The sequence below is a fragment of the Sorex fumeus genome, unplaced genomic scaffold (genome assembly GCF_029834395.1).
Source record: "Sorex fumeus unplaced genomic scaffold, SorFum_2.1 ptg000050l, whole genome shotgun sequence".
NCBI classification, from domain to species: domain Eukaryota; kingdom Metazoa; phylum Chordata; class Mammalia; order Eulipotyphla; family Soricidae; genus Sorex; species Sorex fumeus.
The window spans coordinates 18,663,805-18,681,895 of record NW_026606107.1 but is presented as its reverse complement, the minus strand read 5'-3'; the positions used below and the strand labels follow the sequence as shown (position 1 = coordinate 18,681,895).

At 36.7% G+C, this 18,091-nt stretch overlaps 1 protein-coding gene across 1 annotated transcript in view; it reads left to right on the top strand.

The window, feature by feature from the left end:
- The window catches only part of ATP7A (ATPase copper transporting alpha), a 131,277-nt gene extending 113,440 nt beyond the window's left edge, over window positions 1-17,837 (top strand). The window contains exons 17-22 of the mRNA XM_056124115.1: window positions 30-176; window positions 3,091-3,233; window positions 4,608-4,811; window positions 5,668-5,785; window positions 13,805-13,907; window positions 14,252-17,837. Of these exons, the coding sequence (XP_055980090.1) occupies window positions 30-176; window positions 3,091-3,233; window positions 4,608-4,811; window positions 5,668-5,785; window positions 13,805-13,907; window positions 14,252-14,528 (992 nt within the window). The 3' untranslated portion in view covers window positions 14,529-17,837. The remainder of the gene's footprint in view (window positions 1-29; window positions 177-3,090; window positions 3,234-4,607; window positions 4,812-5,667; window positions 5,786-13,804; window positions 13,908-14,251) is intronic.
- The last annotated feature ends 254 nt before the right edge of the window (window positions 17,838-18,091 follow it).

Sequence of the window (18,091 nt, the reverse complement as noted above, 5' to 3'; positions counted from 1 at the left end):
ACTATATTTTATTTCTGTAAATTTTTCAGATTCTCTTAATGCTCAGCACTATAAAGTCCTTATTGGTAACCGGGAATGGATGATTAGAAATGGTCTTGTTATTAGTACCGATGTGGATGGTTACATGGCTGAACATGAGAGAAAAGGTCGTACAGCTGTATTGGTAGCTGTTGATGGTAAGGTCTTCCATCCTGTGCTGTGTATGACTCAGTTATGATGTCAATTGATGTGTATTTTGAGTCTTTTGAACTATGAGAATTATTTAAAAGCATCTTCAATGGCAAGTAAAATGTAAGCAAAACAAAATTATTATCAATTTTAAATTCACAGGCCAGGGATATGGCTCAGCTGTAGAGTGCTTGTGTCACATGTGTGAGACTTGATTCTTGACACCAAAAAAGTTTTGTTCCATTTGCATTGTGTTGTTAATTGCTTTCCTAGTCTATTTGGCTTCATCTTTACAAAAAACTAATCAGGGACCGGAGAGTTAGCTCAAGTGGTACAGTATATGCCTAGCATGTATGAGGGACTAATTTGATCCCTAGCACTGTGTACACCTTCAGCTATAACCCTGGTGGCACCTTAATAGCAGCAGTAGTTCTAGCACTGACCCTTTTTAACTGTACCCACTAGCCAAGCATTGCTATTAGTGGTCCAGCTCCTCACCTCTAGCACTATTGAGTATGGCCCTTACAAAAAAGTCAGATTTTTTTTTAATCGTGAAAAAAGCATAGCATAAAAATAATAGCAAAGCAAAACAATATCTATAATTTCATCATCCTAACCTAATGTCAGTTTGATTTATTCAAATTTGGGAGAGGGTTGGAGAGACAGTAGGTAAGGCACTTGGCTTCCCATACCCATTGGTGCTCAGGGTCTACTCCTGATTCAGTGCTCAGATGTCACTTCTATGGTACTTTAGGGATCTAGCAATGCTGGACCACACCTCAAACTGCTTAGAGTTACTCCTGAAGCAGTAATCAAGGATAACTTTACTGTCCTCATGAGACTGTAGTACCAGGTATCAAATTCAGGACTCTAATCTGCAAGGCACTCAGTCTATTAAACTATCCCTGTGGCTCCCCAATGTCAGTTTTATTTATTTTTCAAAAATTTTATTTGTGGTCCCATGATTCATTATACAGTTAGTGACATGATTTTATGCATATTTTGTCGGAACTTCACACCCTCCACCAGAATGTCCGCTTCTTTCAATGATTTTCTTGGTGTCCCTTTCCTTAATATTCTGTCCTCCTTTCATGGTAAACTCACTTCTGAAGCAAATATCAGTTTTAATTGTTTGTATTTCCTTACTGTTTTTGTTCAGATATGGTTTTAACAGAATTATATTAGTATGTATACACAATTTAAGTAGAATATTTTTATATAACTTTAGTGAAGGTCAATAAAAAATTAATTAAAAATTTTTACACTATTGGGGCTGCAGAGATAGCACAGCGGGTAGGGCATTTGCCTTGCATGCGGCTGACCCAGGCTTGATTCCCAGCATCCCATATGGTTCCCTGAGCACTGCCAGGAGTGACTCCTGAGTGCAGAGCCAGGAGTAACCTCTGTGCATCACCAGGTGTGACCCAAAAAGCAAAAAAAAAAAAAAATTTACACTATTTTATTTTGCTGTATTTTATTTAATATATACTTTCCAGTGCTGGAATATAAACTTAATTCTATATAATCCATAGATAAATGTATTTTATCCCATCAGTTACCATTTAGAAATTTAAACTATTATTAACATTTTATTATTGCAAAAAACACTACAGTGAACCTTTTTGAAATTTTATTTGGTGCTTTCGTATGTTAAAGCATTTCTTAGTGTAAAATTTTAGCTATGAGATTAATTATCCAACACTTATAATTGTTGCTGGTATGAAGGTAGTATCTTATTAGATTTAGGAAGAAGCAGTAAATACCATTTACATTTTTTGACTGGGAGCTACACCTAGCTGTGCTCAGGACTTACTCCTAGCTTTTTGCTCAGGGATCACTCCTTGTGGACTTGGAAGACTGTCTGGGGTACTGAGGATTGAACCTGTGTCATCTTCATGCAAGGCATGTGCTATAACATCTGTACTGTCTCTCAGTGCATGCCCATTTACTAAAAATCTATTGGGATTGGAGCAGTAGCTCAATGGGTAGGGTGCTTGCCTTGTATGCTGCAGATCTGGATTCCATTCTTGACATCCTATGTGGTACCTGGAGCACACCAGAAGTAATTCCTGAGTACAGATCTAGGAGTAACATGTGAGCATCATCAGGTGTAGCCAAAAGAACCAAAAATAAAATTAAAAAGCTATTTGCAGTGACTTCCCGTTCAGTATAAAATAATTTTGTCTCTATCCTTTGCCTTAAACATGAAAAAATACATTTTTCAATTTCATTTACCTTTAAATTGGCTAATGTTTTAAGAGCTATTGACCATTAATTTATCAGAGGAAATAATATAAGTCTTGCAGTATCCAGTAAGGCTTCTCTTTTCATTTTTTTAAATGTAGGAGTACTGCTATTTATTCAGCCACTGATTAGCTGATTGAATTGGGCATGAACTCCACTCTTTTCATTTTTTTTGTTACTACTGACAGTAGTAACCCATACATCAGTTAGAAATTTTTATGGCCAAGTAAGGATGTCTGTGATAGGGTTTGTGCTATAAAGTCTGTGCATGCTTGGAGACATTTGGAGGTCAGCCAAGCTCTAAAGCAGATCTACTTATCAAATTAATTTTCTTTGGAAGTTTAAATCAGATAATTATTTTGCCTTATTCATATTCTAGTGATCCTAGCATTAGGCTTTTGCCTTGCATGTGGCAGACCTGGGTTTGATTCCTCCGCCCTTCTCCGAGAGCCCAACAAGCTATTGAGAGTATCTTGCCCGCAAGGCAAGGTCTGGCAAGCTACCCGTGTCGTATTCAATATGCCAAAAATAGTAACAAGTCTCACAATTTGTTGTGAGACGTTATTGGTGCCCGCTTGAGCAAATTGATGAACAATGGGAGGACAGTGCTAAAGTGGACAGTGCTACAGTGCTATTTATATTCTAAGCTTCTCTGCATTATTGCTTCTCATATATTAGATGAACTTTGTGGCTTGATAGCTATTGCTGATACAGTGAAGCCTGAAGCAGAATTGGCTGTTCATATTCTGAAATCCATGGGCTTGGAAGTGGTCTTGATGACTGGAGACAATAGTAAAACAGCTAGATCTATTGCTTCTCAGGTAATTGATTTCCTAAGTTGTTGGGGGAGAGGTATGCAGTAATTTTTGATTTTTTCTTATACATATTCCTTCTTGTCTTCTGATGCTAACAATTTCATATTGTCTATTATTTTCATTATCCTTGAATGATATGGTTTTTAATCACTGGTTTCTTAAAGAAGAATTGGTATACTATGGCAAAAGGATTTTGGAATTTGTGTATTAGAGTTACAAGCAAAAGGTTTATGGGTTACTTAAGTGATTCCAAACACCAGTTTGTGTTGCTACTTTCTTTGAAGTCATTCTTCTAGTTTTCACCAGTGCTGCTGGCCTAACACAAGTCCTGTCCTCTCCTGTTTCAAAAGTGTCAATAGTGCCAAGCACTTTCCTTTCTAATTCATCTTAAAACACCACTGATGGAACCATTTCTCTAATGCAGCACATATTTTATTTTTCTGATTGCCTGACCTCTAGAATTTTTCTGATATTATTTTTTTCTACTTTGTAATAATACAAGTAATAATACATTTTTGTATGAAAAATACAGAAGGAGGCCAGAGTGATAGTGCAGCGGGTAGGGCATTTGTCTTGTACACAGCCAACCTGGGTTCGATCACTGATACCACATATGGTCCCTGAGCCCACAAGGGGTAATCCCTGAGTGCAGAGGCAGGAGTAACCCCTGAGCACCACCAGGTGTGGCCCTAAAACAAAACAAAACAAAAAGAAAGGAAAATACAGAAAGATATAAAGTAAAAAATGTTTTACCCTTTTTAAAAGTTTTGCCCCATTCTACCACAAAGTATTCTTTTTCATAGAATATATAAATGAACCATTCATCATTCTTAATGTAAATTACATCTTTTGTACAGTTTGTGCAAGTTTGCTTTTTTATGTAAAAATATACCTAAACGGCATTTGTCCATATCAGAACATATAATTTCATTAATTCTATATGCTTACATGGAAGCCAGTTACATATTGTTACATGATAATAGATATAGCATAATGTATTTAACCATTCCTTTATTAATGGGCATTTGGGTAGTTTTGAAATTTTGTTATTAAAAATGGGACAGTAATGTATAGTATTGCGCATATACCTTTTATGTATAAGTCAGTACAAAATGCACGTAGAAGTGCAATTCCTAGACAAAATGCTGTATGGACACTAATAGATTCTTACAAATCCCCTCCAAGAAGACGGTACCATTCACACACCCACCAAAAGTAAATTTGTGAGTTCATTTCTTCATCTCTTTACCATCACTGGACATTATCAGTCTTTTAAAATTTGGATATCTGGTAGGCAGAAATTACGGCTTTGTATTGCTGAGTTATATTTCAGTTTCTCTAATTTCTTGAAATGATTTATGCTGATTTTTCTTCATATAGGTTGGCATTACTAAGGTGTTTGCTGAGGTTCTACCTTCCCACAAGGTTGCTAAGGTGAAACAACTTCAAGAGGAAGGGAAACGGGTAGCAATGGTGGGAGATGGAATCAATGACTCTCCGGCTCTGGCGATGGCTAATGTTGGAATTGCCATTGGCACAGGCACAGATGTAGCCATTGAAGCAGCTGATGTGGTTTTGATAAGAGTAAGTCTGTGGCATGAATTTGGGGGAGTGTGATACTGCTTTGCATTGTCAGGGATAATATAAAAAAATAAAAAGCACAATGATTCAATCCTTCTAATTACTGTGCTTCTAGACATTGAGAATGAATTGGAGAGTTGAAGATGGGAATATTGGGTAGTTTTACTAATAACCTCCCATCTTTCTCAATCCAGTGAAGCAAATGAGAATTATAAGCTTCTAAATTTAAGAATAAAAACTAGGGATATACTCACAATAAAATTATCTTTAGATGGGCTGGAGAGATAAAAGAGTGGTTAAATTCCATATTCTGCTTGCCTTGCTTGCAGCTGACCCTGTTTCCATCTCTAGAACTTATGTGGTCTCCTGAATACTGCCAGGAGTGACCCCAGAGAATAAAGCCTGGAGTAACCCCTGAGCACCACCAGATGTGGCCCCCAAAAAGCAGCAAAAAAAAAACCTTCAACAAATACTTGCAGAATTTGTTTTAATGAATTTTAATCCCTGTACCAGCAGTGTTTTCAGGGGCTCGATGCGCTCAACACATGTTTGGCTTTTCAGGAAGTCCATGTTTGATTCCTAATACCACTTGGTGCCCTGAGCATTGCCAGGAATGACCTCTGGACCCCCCAGATGTGGCTCAAAACATAAAAAACAACCAAATAATAAATAAAAATGTTTCAGAACAAAGAAAATTTCTTGAAAAACACTGGCTAAAGCTGACTCAAAATTTTAGTTACAGCTGAAATCCCAGATTACTTTAAAGTACTCATCAGCTTCCATACACACACTATCAAATGCAAAAGTTACTAGGTAAGTTAATATTTCTCATTGATAACACAGGTATCTCTGTTTTCAGAATGATCTTCTAAATGTGGTAGCAAGTATCGATTTATCAAGGAAGACAGTCAAGAGGATTCGGATAAATTTTGTCTTTGCTCTAATATATAATCTGGTTGGAATTCCCATAGCTGCTGGTATGTGACAATAAAATTGGATTTCTCTTTCTTCTGAAGTTGTTACATATCACATTGGTAGTTTCATTTTCTTACAAGTTTTGAACTCAAATTTTGTTTGTACCCTGTTGGTATGGTAAGAAATAATGCTAAAAACAATCATTTAAATTTCTGTAGTGTCCATTATAGTTTGACTATTTTAACATTTGGACAGTTTTAATTTATTTTGCATTTCAATTTCATATTTTAAATGTTTTCAAACCTAAATAAGCATCAGATAATCTTGTAATGGAAAACATTTTTTTTTATTTAATTTTTATTAGTGAAACATAATGAGGTACAGTTGTAGACTTAGAAACTGTTGTGCTTGGGTTTCAGTTATACGGTGATCGAGTACCCATCCCTCCACCAGTGCCCATTCTCTACCACCACTGATCTGAATATCCCTCCCACCCCCCATCTCCCCCCATCCCACCCTGCCTCTGTGGCAGGGCAATCCCTTTTGTTCTCTCTCTCCTTTTGGGTGCTGTGGTTTGCAAAAGAGGCATTGAGTGGCAAGCATGTTCAGTTTATAGTCTACTTTCAGCATGCATCTCCCATCCTGGGAGGATCCTTCCAACATCCTTTATTTGGTGCTCCCTTCTCTATCTGAGCTGCCTTTCCCCCTAGCATGTGCGGCTGGCCTCCAAGCCATGGAGTGAACCTCCTGGTACTTATCCTGGCTATTCTTGGGTGTTAGTCTCCTATTTTGTTACTTTATGTTCCCCAGATGAATGCAATCTTTCTATGTCTGTCCCTCTCTTTCTGACTCATTTCGCTTAGCATTATACTTTTCATGTAGTACCACTTGTATATAAATTTCATGACTTCATCTTTTCTGAAACACATTTATCTTTCACCTAAATTCACTAATAATTTCTTTATTAAAAAATTTTAATGAAACACCATGAGATACAATTACAGACTTACACACTTTTGTGATTACGTTTCAGTCACACAATAGTTGAGTACCCATCCCTCAACAGTGCCCATTCTCCACCACCAGTGTTCCCAGTATCCCTCCTGTCACCCCCCCTTATTACCCCATTCCACCTGCTTCCTCTGTGGCAGGGACATTCCCATTTATTCCCTCTCTCCTTTTGAATGTTATAGTTTGCAATACAGGTATTAAGTGGCCATCGTGTTTGGTCTAAAGTCAACTTTCAGCACACATTTCCTATCCAGAGCTAGCCCTCCAGGCATCCTTTGCTTGGTGGTCCCTTCTCTTTCTCATCTGCCTTTTCCCCCTGCATGTGAGGCTGGCTTCCAAGCCATGGAGGAATCCTTCTGGTCCGTTTCTGTACTATCCTTTGCCGTTAGTCTCCGATTATGTTTTATATTTGGCATATAAAATATTCCACAAATGAGTGCAGTCATTCTATGCCTGTCCCACTATTTCTGCTTCATTTCACTTAGCATAATACTCTCCAGGTCGATCCACTTATATGCAAATTTCATAACTTCATCTTTTCTAACATCTGCATAGTATTCTGTTGTGTAGATGTACCAAAGATTCTTTCACCAGTCATCTGTTCTTGGGCACTCATATTTTTTCCAGATTCTGGCTATTGTAAATAGTGCTGCAGTAAACATACAAGTGCAGATAACATTTCTACTATACTTTTTTGCAACCTTGGGATATATTCCCAGAAGTGGTATTGCTGGTCAAATGGAAGCTCAATTTCTTATTTTTTGAGAAACATTCATATTGTTTTCCAAAAGGGCTGAACCAGTTGGCATTCCCAACAGAATTGAAGGAGAGTCCCCACCTGGCATTCCCACCAGCAGTGAAGGAGAGTCCCCTTCTTCCCACATCCATGCCAACACTGGTTGCTTTAGTTCTGGATGTGTGCCAGACTTCATGTTATATGATATGATATTTCACTGTTGTTTTGACCTGCATCTCCCTGATGATTAGTGATGAAGAACATTTTTTCATGTGCCTGTTGGCCATTTGGATTTCTTCTTTGAGAAAGTTTCTGTTCATTTTATCGCCCCATTTTCTGGTGGGATTGGATGTTTTCTTCTTGTAGAGTTCAACCAGTGCCTTGTATATCCTTGATATTAACCCCTTATCAGATGGGTATTAGGTGAATATCCTTTCCAATTCTTTAGACTGTCTTTGTATTCTGTTCACTGTTTCTCTTGAGGTGCAGAAGCTTCTTAGCTTAAGATACTCCCATTTGTTTATCTTTGTTTCCACTTGCTTGGTCAGTGGTGTGTCATCTTTGAATATACCTTTAGCTTCAATGTTGTGGAGAGTTTTGCTGACCTTTTCTTCAGTGTAACTTATGGACTCTGGTCTGATGTTGAGGTCTTTAATCCATTTTGATCTGACTTTTGTACATGGTGTTAAGTAAACGTCTAATCCCTTTTTTACATGTAGCTGTCTAGTTTTGCCAGCACCATTTGTTAAAGGGGATTTCCTTACTCCACTTCACATTTCTTGCTCCCTTATCAAAGATTAGATGATATATATTTGAGGGTGTGTGTAAGGGTATTCCACCCTGTTCCATTGGTCTGTGGATCTGCCTTTGTTTCAATACCATACTGTTTTAATTATTTCCACTTTGTAGTAGAATTTGAGGTTGGGGAAGGTGATGCCTCCTATCTTCTTTTTCCCAAGAATTGCTTTAGCTATTCGTGGGCTTTTTTTAATCCATATGAATTTCAGGAGTGTTTGATCCATTTCTTTGAAGAATGTCATGGGTACCCTTTTAGAGATCACATTGAATCTGTATAATGCTTTGGGAAGTATTGCCATTTTGACAGTGTTAATTCCCCCAAACCAGGAGCAGGGGATGTGCTTCCATTTCCTCATGTCCTCTTTTATTTCTTGAAGTAGCGCTTTGTAGTTTTCTTTGTACAGGTCTTTTACGTCCTTAGTTAAGCTGATTCCTAGATACTTGATTTTCTGAAGCATGATTGTGAATGGGATTGCTTTTTTCATATCACTTTCTTCTCATGTTATTTGTGTATAGGAAAGCCATGGACATTTGGGTATTGATTTTATACCTTCTGACTTTACAAGTCTATTGTTTCTAGAAGCTTCTTGGTAGCCTTTAGGGTTCTCCACATATAGTATCATATCAACTGCAAATAGTGAGAACTTGATTTCTTCCTTTCCTTAATATATTTTTCTTGCCTAGCCACTGTTGCAAGTACTTTCAGTACTATATTGAATAGAAGTGGTGAGAGTGGGCATCCTTGTCTTGTCCCTGATCTTAGAAGGAAGACTCTTAGTTTTTCCCCATTGATGATAATGCTTGCCATAGGCTTGTGGTTCATGGCTTTGGCTATATTGAGAAAAGTTCCTTCCATACCCACGTGGTGAGAGTTTTCATCATAAACAGGTGCTGGATCTTGTAAAATACTTTCTCTGCATCTATTGATATGATCATATGGTTTTTATCTTTTCTTTTATTGATATAATGGATTGTGTTTATTGACTTTTGAATGTTAAATCATCCTTGCATCCCCAGGATGAATCCCACTTGGTCATTGTGTGTGATCTTTTTGATGAATTGTTGGATTCTATTTGCTAATATTTTGTTTAGGCTCTTCACATTCTGTGTTCATCAGGGATGTCAGCCTGTAATTTTCTTTTTTTTGTGGTGTCTCTGTTTGCTTTTGGTATTAGGGTGATATGTGCTTCATATAAACTGTTTGGGAGTGTTTCTGTTTCTTCAGTTTCCTGGAAAGGCTTGAAAAGAACTGGCAATAGATCCTCTTTAAATGTTTGGAAAAAATCGCTAGTGAATCCATCTGTACCTGGGCTTTTATTTTTGGGAAGACTTTTTTTTAATTTGTTTTATTTTTTAGATTTTTATTAGTGAAACACCATGAGGTACAATTGTAGATTTACAAATTTTTGTGCTTGGGTTTCAGTTATGCAATGATCAAATACCCATCCCTCAAACTGGGTGGGAGGGATACTGGGCACTTCTTTGGGAAGACTTTTGATTACAGTTTCAATTTTGTTAATAGTAATAGGTCTATTCAGGTATTCCAAATCTTCTTGGTTCAGCCTTGGGAGGTTATAGGAATCCAGGAATTTATCCATTTCTTCTAGCTTCTCGTTTCGTGGCATACAGACTTTCAAAGTAATCTCTGATGATCTTTTGAATTTATTTGGTTTCAGTTGTGATGTCCCCTTTTTCATTTCTTACTCAGTTTATTAGGCTTTTCTCTCTCTTTCCTTGTGAGTCTTGCTGGTGGTTTACCAATCTTGTTTATTTTCTCAAAGAACCAGCTCTTGGTTTCATTGATGTTTCAGATTTTTTGGGGGTTGTTTCCATGTCATTAATTTCTGCTCTAAGTTCTATTAGTTCTTTCCTTTTGCCTTGTTTGGGGTCTTTTTGTTGGTCCTTTTCTAAGATCTTGTGCTGTGAGTTATTTATGTGGGCCCTTTCTTCCTTCCTGAGAAATGCTCACATTTTCCCCTTAACTCTGCTTTAGCTGTGTCCCACAGGTTCTGGTAGCTCGTGTCTTAATTCTCATTTGTTTACAGGTGTCTTTTGATTTCTTTCTTGATTTCCTCCCTGACCCACTCATTGTTTAACATTGAGTTGTTTAATTTCCAGGTGTTTGATATGATTCACCACATCTCTGTGTTATTAACTTCTATCTTCAGTTCATTGTGGTCTGAAAAGATAGTAAAATTTCTATCTTTCTGATTCTAGTGAGGTATGTTTTGTGACCCAGCAGTGGTCTATCTTGGAATATGTTCTGTGTGCACTGGAAAAATTGTGTATTCATTTTTTTTCAGATGGAAGGCCCTGTATACATCGATTTTCCCTCTCTCTTCTATTTCTTTCTTCAAACCAAGTACTTCCTTGCTGAGTTTTAATCTTGCTGATCTATCAAGAGGTGATAGTATGGTGTTGAAGTCCCCAGTGTCCTCCTTGAAGTCTATTAGCAGTTGTTTTAAGTATTTAGCTAGTCCCTCATTGGGTGTGTATATGTTTAGGAGTGTGATTTCTTCCTGATGTACATATCCCTTGATTATTAAAAAATGGCCTTCGCTGTCCCTCCCCTTCTAATCTTTTTCAGCCTGAAATCTATGTTGTTGGATGCTAGTACGGCTACCCTGGCTTTTTTGAGGCAGTTGTTTGCTTGAAGGATTGTTTTCTATCCTTTGACTTTGAGACTGTGTTTGCTATGACTGTTCAGAGGTGTTTATTGTAGGGAACAGAATGTTGGGTTGAGTTTTTGAATCCATTTTGCTACTCTGTGCTTCTTAATTTGTACATTTAGACCATTGACACTGAGAGAGATTATTGTCATGGGTTTTGCGCCATCTTTATGTAGAGGTTTGTGTAGTGCTTGTAGGGGCTTTTCTTGTCTTAGAGTGCCCCTTTAGTTCTTCTTTTAAAGTTGGTTTTGAGCATATGAAGTTCCAGAGATGTTGTTTATCCATTGTCCCTTCGAGTTTGAGAGAGACTTTAGTCCAATAAAGTATTCTTGGTTAGGCGTTCATTTCATCAAGTTTTTTCACTATATCCCACCATTGTTTTGGGACTTGGAAGATTTCCTCTGATAAGCCTGCAGTAAATCTATGGGGTACTCCTTTGTATGTGATTTCCTTCTTTTACCTTGCTGCTTGCAGTATTGTGTCTCTATTCGTGGTACTCATGATTCTGATTATGATATGTCTTGGAGTCTTTTTATTAGGGTCTCTTTTAGCTGGTACCCTTTGGGCTCCTTGGATCTGGATGCCTATAATTTCCAGCTCTGGGAACTTCTCAGCAATGATATCTTTAACTGTTGATTTTTCTGTGGGCTTGCCACCCTATAATTCTGGTATTCTGATGATTCTTATGTTGTTCCTCTTCTGTTTATCCTCTAGGTCTCTAACTTGCCTTAGAGCTATTTTGAGGCCTTTTCCCATTGTATATTGTTGACTATTCTTTCTGCAGCTCATCTTCAAGCTCACTGATTCTGTCTGTAGTCATTCTACTGTTGAGAGCACCCACTGAGTTTTTTATTTCATCTACTGAATCCTTTATCAGTGACACTTCTGTTTGTATCTTTCTCATTTCTGCTCTCATTTCTTGCAGTATTTTCTCTGCTGTCCTTTCCACTGTTTCTTTCATGTCCTCCTTTAATTAACTAGATGTCTGTTCCACCATTTCTTTGAGTTCATTGATCATCCTCACCATTTCATCTCTAAATTCTTTATCAGAGATATTGTATTTGTGGGTCATCCTTGTTGAGGCTTCTGGACTCTTTTCTTTACCCACTCCTTGTACTTGGGATCTGTGTTGTTTCTTCATGTTTTCGTGGTTGTATGTAGATTGGATCCTTCAGTTCACTATCAGTGTACCCCTTTTGCTGTGAGAAAAGATTCTGGATGAGCTCGGTCGATAATGCTCACCTTTTCCCCCTTCTAGAATACTACCTTCCTCTTTGGTGCTCCTCTGTGACTTACGTGAGACCTCTACTGAAGCTTCAGATGGTGTGTTCTTTTATACTAGGCTTGTTCAGTTTCTTGTGTTCACTGTTATTTTGGTGAGATTGGTATAGGGTACCGAACTATTGGCTTAATGTGATTGGAATAGCCAGAATGTTCTCCTCAGAGTTAGCTAGTGGGGATTGAGATGTGAGTCCAGAGCACTGGGAAGAGGGAAAATAACTGCAGCTGCGTGAGTGTGAGGAAGTTGGTAATTGGGCACATTGGTGCCTGAGCAGGATTAGAGTCCCACTTTTGATGCAGTTCTAATGATTGCCGGGGGAGAACACCCCTCGCCCAGGTGCTGGGGGGGCACCTTGGCTGAGTGGCAGTGTTCCTACAGTTCCCTGGGTCTGTTTTCTGGGAATGCCGTACCCCCTCACTAATAATTTCTTACCACATTATTTCATCTCTTTCTCTAACCACTCTCATACATATTTATTCATAGTTTGGTGAACAAATAAGTTTACTTTTAAAAATTAACTTTAAAATGTATAATTTTTACAAAAGTGCCAGTGTTTTCATTTTATACTTTCAGCATTTATATACCATGCCCTCCACCAGAGTGCCAGAATTCCTCCAAGGTCTCTTTCCCACAATAAGCTTTTTTTTCTCTACCAAAATTTAATTGCTGTTAATATTTTAGTATATTTCCTTCAGTCTTATTTACCTTTAGATCAGTTTTTATCTTGATACAGATTATAACTTCTGCTCCTCACTTAACATTCAATTTTAGTCAATATATATAGTATTTAAGTTTGGAGACCAGAGAGCAAGTTTATGGAAGTAATTTGACTAAGAAAAAAATCAACTTAGAATTGTTTGATAAGTTTTGATGTTTTGCTTTGTTTGGAGGTTTGTTAGTCCTGAGTAATAATATCAGAGAAATAGTTGTCACTGCTTGTTTTCTGTGTTTTGAGAACCAAAGAAAGACATTAAATGATATGACAACAAATAAGCCATTTATCAATAAGGACATAACAAATGCTGAGGGAATATAGAGTAATGAAGAGCACAGATTCATAGAGCAAATTATTTTTAGAAAATTATGTAAGTAATAATCACTATAGAAAAAGAAAATGCAGATAATTACATAAAATTTTACAGTATAATGAATCCATCACACACCCATTACATTAGCAAATATCAAGTGTGAATGAATTTGTAGAACATAAAATTTCATATACTACTAATGGGAATTCAAAGTGATATGGTCACTTTGGAGAAAAACTGTGGAGTATCCCCTAAAGATTTAGATATACACATGTTATAGTGCAGCAATTTCACCTCTAGAAATATCTGAGAAATTCTCCAACATATGAGCAGGGACATTTGCAAGAATGTTCATATCAACACTCCGTGAAAATTGTCATAACATAAATATCTACCTACAGGAGGGTAAATTGCAGAATAAATATCAAGCAAGGAACTGATTTGTATGCATCTAAGGAACAAGAAAAAAGGAGATGAAGGAAATAGAGGGAGGAGGTAGGAACATATTGTTGATCTGTAGTATTGTTAGTTCTATCTAAACCATACTTGCTTCCTAGGAGTTTTTATGCCCATTGGTTTGGTTTTGCAACCCTGGATGGGATCTGCTGCTATGGCTGCTTCATCTGTTTCAGTAGTACTGTCTTCTCTCTTCCTTAAACTGTAAGTATGATGGCTTGCTCACATTTGTATTTCTTTTATCATTCATAATATTGGTGGGTCTTATTCCTGTTTTGATCAATGAGAGGCAAAAATTATTGTTAATATAAATAGCTATTGCCAACTTAGATAGTCCATACATTGGAACCACAAGCACTGGGTAGGATAAAATCTAGTATGTTTGGTCTTGGAAAATAGGATTTAACAAGTGATTACACAGAATTTCATTAAAGCTACTTCCTAGTAGAGGTTGTATATTTTATATGATCAAAATATTCTTTTTATTTTTGACTATAACATCTAGTTCATTAGTTATTTCAAACTAGTATACTTTTGTATATATCCAGTTATAGGAAACCAACTTATGAGAATTATGAACTGCATGCACGGAGCCAGATGGGACAGAAAAGTCTTTCGGAAATCAGTGTTCATGTTGGAATAGATGACACCTCAAGAAATTCTCCTAAACTGGACTTGCTGGACCGGATTGTTAATTATAGCAGAGCTTCCATAAACTCACTACTGTCTGATAAGCGGTCCTTAAACAGTGTTGGTACCAGTGAGCCTGACAAGCACTCTCTCTTGGTGGGAGATTTCAGGGAAGATGATGACACTGCAGTGTAAGAGGTCACAGAGTGCTACCAACTGATGTTGTTATGCACTGAGATAAAATTCATGGTATCACCATTGGCTTTTCAAAATGTTGTGACAGGATTTTCTTTTATCTCATGTTCGTATATTAGGAATTCTATTTGAGGTTCATTTTTCTAATAGTAAAAATATCTTTTCCTAGGGCATCAGCTCTGAACTTAGTCTTCCTTAAAATGAATTGCCATTATTTTTTCCACTAGTAACAGCTAAAGTAGATTAGTGAGGTTTACAATAAGCCTTACAGTTGATATTCCTGAACTACTGCTAAAGTGACCTTTGTCAGATGCACGAGAAGGTTTGGCAAAAAGGTAAACACAAGTGAAGAACATAATTAAAATTTTGAAAATTTGAGAGCATAACCTTGAGGGTATTCTAAAGTCATTATCTCTGCCGAGCTGGAATGACTTTCAATGCACTGTTTCAGAAGGAACACAGTAGAAATAGATGTGGGGACTAGAGAAATAGTACAGGGTTTAAGGTGCGTACTTCAGTCTCCATTACAGCATATGGTTCCTCTAGCACCGCCAGGCATGATCACCAAGCCCAGAACAAAGAGTAAACCTGGTGTGGCAAAAACCCATTCCCTGCCCTGAGAAACTCGGTGTATGAGACTGAAGAAATAGCTCAACAGAGTGATCACTTGCTTTGTATGCAAGATGCCCTGGCTTGACCCCTGGAAATGCTTGGTCCCCCAAGCACTACTGGGAGTGACCCCTGAGCACTGAGCTGGGAGTAGCCCCTATGCTCCACTAGGTATGAACCTCCACTAAAAAAAATAAAAATAAATGTGCCTTATTTATTAAAGGCTTGCTTTCTCCCTTATTTTCCTTGTATCTTTGTCCTTGCATTTGTTTTCTTAGATACTCCAGTATGTTTCCTTTTATGTTTTTAAGCACACCAAGTTTAGACGGTTTGTTATTGGTGAAAATAACTGACAACTTTTCCATTATGTATGTTCCTTTCTTTGTCTTAGAGCTCAAAACCTCTTAAGGGTTCATAGGGTTTCCAGGGGATAGGTTTCTAAAAATCAAGATTCTTCCTTCGGTGACTCCCTAGGCCTATGCAAACATTCAGTTCACTCCTGCTGAGTTTAGCTATGTTATCGTTAGTGTATTCTATCAGTCTAAGACTAGAAATTAAAGATTTTTAGCCTCTTTCCCAATTAACTGTTTCAAAGATTAATCAACTTTAACATATATAAATCATATAAAATGATCTAGTTGTTTAAAATTTTTGGAGACATAAAAAGACCTTTAAAAAAAGACAGAAAAAGATCTCTTAAATCTATTTAATAGATTTAAATTATATCTTAATGCTTTATATAACCCCTCAAAGTGATTTTAAAATACTACTATTACATAAATCTGCTTTTGCAAAAATACAGCAAATTGTAATACAGAAATGATCATTTCCCTATGATATGTTAGAGCCCAATCTATACTTGAAAACATTGGTACTTGATCGGTCATATGGTTGGCAAATTCAGGAACTTATTCCCATTACTGTGTAAATATAGAAATTCCCCTGTGAGTTCCTAGAAGCTAATACAAGCCAGGGGATCTGGTACTTTTATCACTATTGAAATTTTATTGAGAATTGCAAAATTACACATGCAGAATAAGTAAAGAGAACTCATAAATAAATTCATAATATTTTGTTTCCATTGCCATATGTAAAACTGCTAACCCAATGGTTAGCACATAGGATTTATACTCAGTAAATACTATTTTCTCCCCTTCAAGTCAGTAAAAATGTTTAAAAATAAATTTTATAAAGCAGAATCTAAAAGGAGGTGGAAGTGGAAGCTGGGTTTCTTCCTCTCCTACCATCCTTTTTCTTATATCTTTTCATAAACACACTAGAAACGTTTACAATGTTATTCCATGCTGTATTTTCAGATTTGGAAAAGATCTAAGTTTTACCTCAGCTAGCCTAAAGAGAGAACTGAAATTTTGATGAAGGTGCTATTAATCTAGGAAGGCAGGTCCATTTTAATGGAAATATGAATGTGTTTTATATATCTGGGCTCTTTTTGAGACCAATTCTTGTGCTATATTCTGTGCTTCCATTTTGAATTTGAAAAATTTGTTATTTTAAACCCAATGTTTCACCACACTATAACTTCTAGAAGAAACAGCTAATATGACAAATGTATAATAGACTTTTGATAAAAGAAACACCTCTTTCTCTCCTCTGTCCTTGTTATCTGTCTCTCTCCCTCCCATTTTCCCCTCCTCCTGCCTCTTCTTGTTCCTCCCTCTCTGCTCTCTGAAGCACTTAAATATGGTGAGCTACTACTCCAATGTTATGTGTATGTTTGTGTTATTCTCTTGACTCCATATGCTAAGGGACCTACATGTCATAGCACAGTGAGAAGAGCAATCTTTGGTCTGGAATTATCAGATAATCAGGGATATAATTTCAACCCCTACTACAAGAACAGAAAACATGGTCTTTCTAAAGACTTTTGCTTAAAATATTAGTAGACATATTTTAATTCTCTGCCACACATCTCTCACAATCCTGAATTCCCATCAGCTTCTTGGAGCAGCTGTACATACAGGAAGGAGGTGATATATGGAGAGGATAAAATTGCTTTCAGTCAGTTAGCTTTAAAAAAAACAGCAAGAACAAATTTCATACATGTTTCTATTCATACACCATATAGAAGGAGAGTGGTTTTATATTTGAATTTGTGTTTTACTATGTGAACTTTTTTATTTGTAGTTCCTTTATCATCCTTCTGTAGTCACTCAACAGCTACACCCTCAATTTGAAAATAGAAACATTTTGAATATCAAGTACTGGTTCAGACTCAACAATGGGGCACCTTTTATTTTAAATATCCAAAGATACCTTTTGAATTTCAAAAGTTAAATTTCAGCTAGAGTATTTAGTGCTATAGTCTAAAGTATATGGTTGTTGTCAAAATAGAAATGTTGTTTTTCCTAGTTGAACATCATTTTAGAGTGTTAAATTCAATGCCTTGTGAACAAATAATTTTATATATTGTACTTTTAACTTTTTAAGAGTCACTTGTTTTAGATGTGTTCTTTGTTTAGAATTCTTAAAATAGCACTGTAGATAAAATGTTTCCAAAAATTTAAGTATGCATATCTTTTCTGTACACAGATGAAAATCAAGAATGTATGTTGTTAGAGAATATTTTTTCATTGCTTATGGATCATGCTTTAAAATCACATTTCCTAATATTTATTTAATTTGTTATCTGTGGGTGAGGCATCTGGCTACTTGGTTAATTTAATAAAAATAAGAATATTCCTGAAATAACCCTCTTTGTATTTTTCTATCTTTTGTGTATTGAAATATTTTACCAATGAGAATTTATTTAGGAGGGCAGATTGATAGTACAGTGCGTAAGGTGCTTGCCTTGAATGCATCTGATCCGGGTTAGATCCCACTCTTATGGTTCCCAGAAGCCTACCGGTAGTGATCCCTGAAGGTAGAGCCAGGAGTAAGTCCTGAACATCTTTGGGTGTGACCCCAAAACAAAAACAAAATTTAAAAAGTTGTCC